Source organism: Hordeum vulgare, chromosome 5H, assembly GCF_904849725.1.
Source record: "Hordeum vulgare subsp. vulgare chromosome 5H, MorexV3_pseudomolecules_assembly, whole genome shotgun sequence".
Lineage (NCBI taxonomy): Eukaryota > Viridiplantae > Streptophyta > Magnoliopsida > Poales > Poaceae > Hordeum > Hordeum vulgare.
The window spans coordinates 238580230-238587214 of NC_058522.1; the positions used below are offsets into that span (position 1 = coordinate 238580230).

The following is a 6985-nucleotide window of genomic DNA, read 5'->3' on the forward strand; positions in this document are numbered from 1 at the left end:
GGGGTGGCCATGCTGGCCGGGTGGTCCGACTGATCGAAAGTGACAAGCGTTTTTGCCCAGTCGAGGTACTTTGTGACAGCCGGAGCTGCCATGTTTACCTCCTCATTGACGACTTTCAATCATCTCACTACAAGGAATATGCTAGTACACGACGCTATTTTTTCGTCGCTACATCGTCACGGTTTTTCATTTACGACGATCGCACGACGAAAAACCAAGCGTCAGAAACGGAGCGTGAGAAATGAACAGCAACGACGTTTTGGTCAAAATCGTCGTAACTTTATGACGATTCCTGGATCGTCGTAACTTTACGACGATCCTAAATCATCGCTGGCAATCAAACTCAGTCCTACGTGGCAGTCCTACGTGGCAAAATTACGACGAAATCAAAACATCATGGCTGAAATCAGCCCAACCCATTTCAATTGATCACATGGGCTGATTTTATTTTTTTGGGCTTTTTCTTATTGGGCTTCTTTTTGGGCCTTAACCTATTTACAGCCACTTTATTATTTTTTTCAATTTTTTTGTACCATTATAATTTGGGCCCTGGCTTTTTAGTGCCCAAATACATTTGGCCCAGTTTTAGTTTTGGCCTTTTGAATTTCAGTTTTGTGTGTACGTCCCACTTGTCATGTTCTTCTCATAATTTGTCCCATATGTCAAGAAGTTCTGATCAGGTTTTCATTTCACACATTTTCAAATCGCATACGATATGAATATTTCAAATAGAGCAGAAAGAACATGTGAAATTCATCAAATTAACACGAAGGTAGTATATTACAATTTTTCCAATCTGTTACAAAGCAGATATGCCTATTATTATAATATATAATATGCATTCTTGGATAAGTAGAGCTTCACACAATTGGCTTCAAGGCTTCGCACTTCAACTTTCTTAGGCCTGGAGGTCCTGTAGAAGAAACAACCATATTTTTAAGAGCTACAAGATATAGATCAAGAATAGAAACAAGGCACAAAAACTGCATAACAGTTACAATATAGCTATTTGTTTTAGTTCGTACTACTACTGTAATCGATGCAAAAAAAACATACTACTACTGTAATTGACATAAAACCTTGAAAGAGACAAGCAGAAGTCAAAAAATATTTTTAGAACAGATATTTGCATTAAAATTAGGCATTAAAAATAATGGACACAAATATTTGCATTAAAGATTAGGCATTGCACACCCGGCAGAAAGAGACAAGCAGAAGTCAAAACATATTTTTAGAACAGCTCACGACTACCAACAATAATGTAAAATCCAGATCCTACATCTTCATCCATTTGGATGTTGGCATCATAGCATGCTTTGCTCAACCATAGAATGCTTTCCATGATGGAAAGAGACTCTACAGCAATAACACAATAGACAACCAGGAAGCATCAAACTTAACTGCAAAATTAAAGAATAGGTGCAAGATAATGAATATTTGATCCAGTGTCAGCCTATTCATGAAAACACAATAGCTGACTAATTCTCTTTGACAATAACACAGATGTAAAAATATATACTGCAATATATGTTACTACCGAATATATATACCTGAACAGAGTTCTTCTTTTCGACCGTCAAGCTGCGAAGCAGTCTGATCATCTTCTGTAATGGCAAATGTCACTGGCGTCAGCTGATATCACAAGAGAGCTACACTTTCAATCATTTTAGATGGACAACTGCATAAATAAAAAATGCATATACCAGACTCGGGGACTGACGATTGATTCTCGGTAGCAGTCAAATGTTTGCTGGTGCTAGCATTTCCACGGGTTACTGGGTCATGCATGAGATGAGAATTTGCAAAGTCAGAAGGGGAGGTCGTCTATCTTTTGCGGGTCAGCGGTCTGGCACATGGACCGGATCAAGGGCACGGCCTATGGGAGCAGTTCTAGTGCAGTTTGGACACAGAAGGAATAGTATCTGTTGGGATCTTCTTGCAGTTTGCGCATCAGAATACTCGAGGTCAACAACTTGTCAGAAGTTATCGAAATGTCAGATCGTGGATGGATCTGTCTTAGCAAAGACTTGAAGTTGAGGACTAATAATGGACGGGGTACAGCGACAAGTCAATTGTCACAGCTCATACATCCCAATAAGACTTGATTGTCAGATTTAGAACATTGATTAATGGCGATTTTTACCAGAATAACTACGTTTACTTGACCAATATCAAGAAGACTTGAACTATAATTGTTGGAACTCATGTGGAAGGGAAACCTTCAAAATCAGAACTAGTAAAGTGCATCACTATTTATTGTATAATAAAGTCTGTACATATTCCACTTTCTGCATGGAAACTTTAGAGTTTGGGTATTGTTTTTAATTTCAGATGGCTAAAAGAGGTGATTATGGTGGGCAATGTTGTCAATGTGTAAATCGTCACGCTCATGTGTTTTTAGCATATGCCATACTGCAACCAAGTCCTAGCCCTAATCGACATGCTTTGTTGTTATCGGTAATGAAACCAGTCAAAAACAGTAAGTCATTAATCCCACTTGTTCTCTGGTAAAATAACTGCAACTGGTGTATAACGTTCCACCTAACAAAATGCAAATGTCGAAATCAAAATTTGAACACAGTTGAGCATCAGTGCACCACGTTGTTGATTTCTGGAGTGTAATGACAGCACATTATGATCTCCATTTGGGAAACGGCAAAAAGACCAGCATAGTCAAGCTTGGATCACTTTGTTTAGCTAATCACCTAACCTAAGCAAGTAGCATAACAGTGTGTCAAGTCCATTTGCAATATCCACTAGTACACTGTATATGAGACTAAAATAATTCATTGGAAGCTTTAGAATTCACATAACATTGAATTTCACTATCAAATTCGCAAGAACTTTACAGTTGCAAGACAGCAGTTACGATAGTGAGAAAACAAGCAATTTTCTGACCCAAAAGGAAGCAAGCAAAAAAAAACACACCTTTGGAACGAGAGTGACCGAGACGGCATCAGCGAGCTTGTGGATGTCGGTGGCGAGCCCGCGCCAGCAAGCGTCGCCGGTGGATATCACCTTGACGTCCGCAATGCATCATGGTTGTCGGACCTAATTGAGAAGGAGGCTCGGCAGTGGCCGCTGGAACTCTACCAGCGTCGCTATACTTGACTAATGGGTTCAGTGGGTACCAAAAAAGAGCTCTAATTCAGAGCCCAAGCGTGGGAGTAGCATCACACAGAGCAGGCCCTGATCAATACTTGTAGATAGATATTACTAGTACAGTTAATAGCCAAAAGAAATAAACAGAGCAGGGATGTAGACATGCAGCGCCTAGTTACCCTCCGGTCTCGTCGCCGGCGGCGCCGCCAGGCGATGACGACGCGGCCTTGGGCGCGGCGGACGGCTGCACGAACGTGACCTCGGTGTCCATCGCCTGCTTGCACTGCGGGAAGCAATCAGCGTCAAAAAAGGGTGCACAGATCGAACTCACAAGCCAACAAGGGGAAAACGAAAAAACAAAAAAATGTAGGGATTGAAAGAAGGGAGGAGCAGCGATAGAGGCCGCGTCCGCTCACTTGCCACGGCGACGGCACGCCACCACCATTGCTCCCGCCGCCGTACACCACCGGAGCCATCCCTCCCGGTGCCGAGACCTGCAAACAGCCACGCACGCATGCCACCTCGATCAGTTAACCAAGCATATACATACAACCAGCCAACCCCAAATGTTTACCGCCCTACGAGAAAGCGCCTACGAACCTGCGGCGCGTGGGGGCGGTGGTAAGGGGCCGGTGGCGGCGGCGGAGGCGGGCGCGCAAGTCCCTCCTTTTCTAATGCCATTCACGAAATGCATCCATGATGAAAATGCTTCCCCATATGCACGCAGGAGACATTGAAAATGCTTCCCCATATGAAAATGCTTCCCCACGATGAAAATGCCATTCACGATATGCATCCACGATGAAAGTAGCTGTGCAGGAGACATTGAAATAGTTCCATTTGTTCATACAAATGAATGTGTAAACAAAACTACCTAGAAATTTATTTATCTAAACCAATAGTTTTAGCACCATAACCAGAAAACTTCAACAATTGATTCGTCTGCAAAGAAAAAACCTATAGTAAACTAGAGTTCTTCAAAGTTATGTGCCGTCCAACTGTGAATTCTCATGTAGTCACCTCTTATAGAGCCGATAGCCTGTATTAGTCCTGCCACCTAAGCATGCTGACACCTAAGCATGAGCTAATGAATACTTGTTTTGTACAATTCCCTACATAGATCAGCATATGGATTGTGAATTAGCACGGGAGTAGCAAGCCTAAACGGTGCACATTATCCAATCCTCAGTGCATCAGTACACAAAACTACCATGTTGAAGTATGTGCCCCTCGTGAATAGGTGCACTATTTTGAGAATACTAACATTATCCTACTGGTTTCATACTTATAAGCAAAATAAACATCGAACTGTATTGAGGTCCCTGTTTCCAATGTAAGGATAAACTGATGCAATATTAGAAGATCATAATGCGAAATTCGGAAGCATTTGCGGTGTATTCTGAGCTCTAGAAGCAAACTGAGTAGTGACAGGGCGGCATGAGATAATTCCAACCATCTATAATTAGAAGTATCCCCAAATCCCATCCAGTCAGTTCAGCCCCTGGCTTAGGCTCGGACTGAACATTTCAGTGTGACATAGGCAATTACCCATATGACAAACAAATGACAGCCAGAGAGAAAACAGTGCCGCCAATGTCACAATCTGCAAGCAATCCAAGCGCCAACCAGCGGAGAAGGGAGTGAGACGTACCGTAAGCATAACCGATGTTGGGGTTCTGCTTGCTCCGCGCGACCGTGTCCCCGTCGGCGTACCACGCGACCTCCTCCCCCTGCCGAATCTCTCGCTGGCTTCACGCCACACGGAGTAGAGGAACTAAAAAACCCAAAATGAACCCGCACTCCCCCAAATCCATCTTAAAGAGGAGCCGACCGAGGCGGAGCGGGAGCGGGAGCGCGCGGCGGAACCTGAGCAGGCAGAAGCGGACGGTGATGGTGACGTTCTCCTTGGTGGCCGCCTGGTCGTCTTCGTTGTTGTCCAGCAGCCCCGCGACGAGGAGGTTCTCCTCGGTGGAGACGACGGTGAGGCGCGCGGGTCGAGGAACGGACGCCGCCTCGTCGTCGGGTCGAGGAGGCCCGCCGGCCGCACCATCCCCGTCGGCGGGGAGGAGGGCACCTGACGGGATCTCGCGGGGACGGGGGTTCCCTTCTCATCCACGCGACGCGGGCCTCAGATCTTGCACGACCGCCAGGGAGTGGAGGCCGGATCTTGTCGCCAGGGAAGCCATGGGCGGGCCGGAGAGCACCCAGAAGCCACAGTGGGAGGAGTCTGCAATGGATCTGCATCGAGTGGGGGAGAAGGAGGGTGCAGACCAGCTGCGAGGGGAGAGGGAGTCGCAGTGGGAGGCGGCCTAGGGTTCGCGTGCACTGAGAGAGAGGGGATGCTGCGCGAGAGAGAGAGAGAGGGGCTTGCTGCGTGCGCGAGAGGGGAGTGCTGGGATGGATGGATGGATGGATGGACAGATGTTTGCCATGTCAGCAATCCATCCCACAACTGATTTCACCAATCAGAGTTAATCTTATATAATTTTGTTTTTTGTTTCTTTTATACACCCTCTATAAACTATTTTAAAAGTGTTTGCATCACTAGAATAGTGATCTAAATGCTCTTATATTATTTTAAGGAGGGAGTAGTTTTTATCCTCTTATTCACGGTAAACATTTACTCCCTCCGTTCCTAAATATAAGTCTTTCTAGAGATTCTATTAAAGGACTACATACGGATGTATAAAGACATATTTTAGTGTGTAGATTCATTTATTTTTCTTCGTATGTAGTCACCTAATGAAATCTCTTCAAAGACTTATATTTAGGAACGGAGGGAGTAACATATTAACCTCATTTTTCATTTTTCGAGTGCCCAAAATAAGTTTTTTTATGAAGGACCTACCATATATTTGTTGTGAAATTGGACCAAATCATTTTTCTAAAATACTAGGAAATATTTAATGTACAATTGACCAAATGGTTGGGTTTCAAAAGTTTTTATCCACCTCTCGTGAAAAAGACAAAATTTCCTCGATTCAGCCGGAAGGAAGGGTTTTCACATATTTGAGGAATATATGATCCAAAGTATTTATGAGATTTTTTTGGAGAATTTCTGGAATGACAGAATAGTAGGTTGCTTCACAAACTAGACGAGTTTGACGCATGACATAGAATGAACCCACGAGTGACATATCAACATAGTTAGAACATGTTACGACATTTTTATAATCGTCGTAAAAGTTATGACGATCTCATGTTATGCGGTTACGACGTTTTTGACTCACATCGTCATAATTTATATGTAGATATGATCCCCTCAAACGGTTTACGACAATCTCGGATGAAATCATCATAGATTTATGACGAATTCATCAACGACGTCTTAAAAATCATCATGTATGAGCATATTTCTTGTAGTGTCTCTTTCTCTCCACGTCGGTGAAGATCATGAGGGTCACGTGAATGTTAGGATACCCGGAGGCATCCGCGGGGTCGTCCTCATCCTCCTTGTCCCTAGAGGCCTCTCTGCCCATCTTTGTCCGGAGCAGTCGGCATTTGCGAGCCGTTTGCTTGGCGGGGATAGTCTCCCCTTCCTTGTCTTTACGAGAATGGACCGTACATGGCTGGTCTAGAAGGTTGCTCTTCGACTCGGCTTTCTGATTGCCAGCCCAATCCATCTTCTTCTTGGATTTGTTTTGCCATTGTCCTGGGACAACAACTACTTCGGCTTTACCCGATGGGTCGCCTTTTTTTGCTTTTGCTTCTTCCCAACGTTACCCGACTGAGGGGCCTCGCTATCTCGGCCCTTGCCGCTGCGGAGGCGGTCTTCTTCTTCGCCATTTGCGTACCATTGGCGATCTCCATAGCCCTACCGAGAGACAGGTCTCCCGATCGACCGAACTTGAGGATAAGCTCTTGATACCGAGTGCCCGCTTTG

The 6985-nt window shown here is 44.5% G+C and overlaps 1 protein-coding gene and 1 long non-coding RNA gene across 2 annotated transcripts; both read right to left on the reverse strand.

The window, feature by feature from the left end:
• Nucleotides 1-696: 696 nt before the first annotated feature.
• LOC123398710 lies at nt 697-1604 on the reverse strand. The gene is made up of 2 exons (XR_006610239.1): nt 1551-1604; nt 697-913 (listed from the first exon to the last, which is right to left on the reverse strand). It is a non-coding gene; the product is annotated as an uncharacterized LOC123398710 (long non-coding RNA).
• An 883-nt stretch (nt 1605-2487) lies between these two features.
• Nucleotides 2488-5346, reverse strand: LOC123396545. The gene is made up of 7 exons (XM_045091456.1): nt 4969-5346; nt 4754-4851; nt 3532-3596; nt 3335-3385; nt 3180-3250; nt 2929-3018; nt 2488-2541 (listed from the first exon to the last, which is right to left on the reverse strand). The coding sequence occupies exons 1-7, from the start codon at nt 5344-5346 to the stop codon at nt 2488-2490; spliced, it is 807 nt and encodes a 268-aa protein (XP_044947391.1).
• Between the last annotated feature and the right edge of the window lie 1639 nt (nt 5347-6985).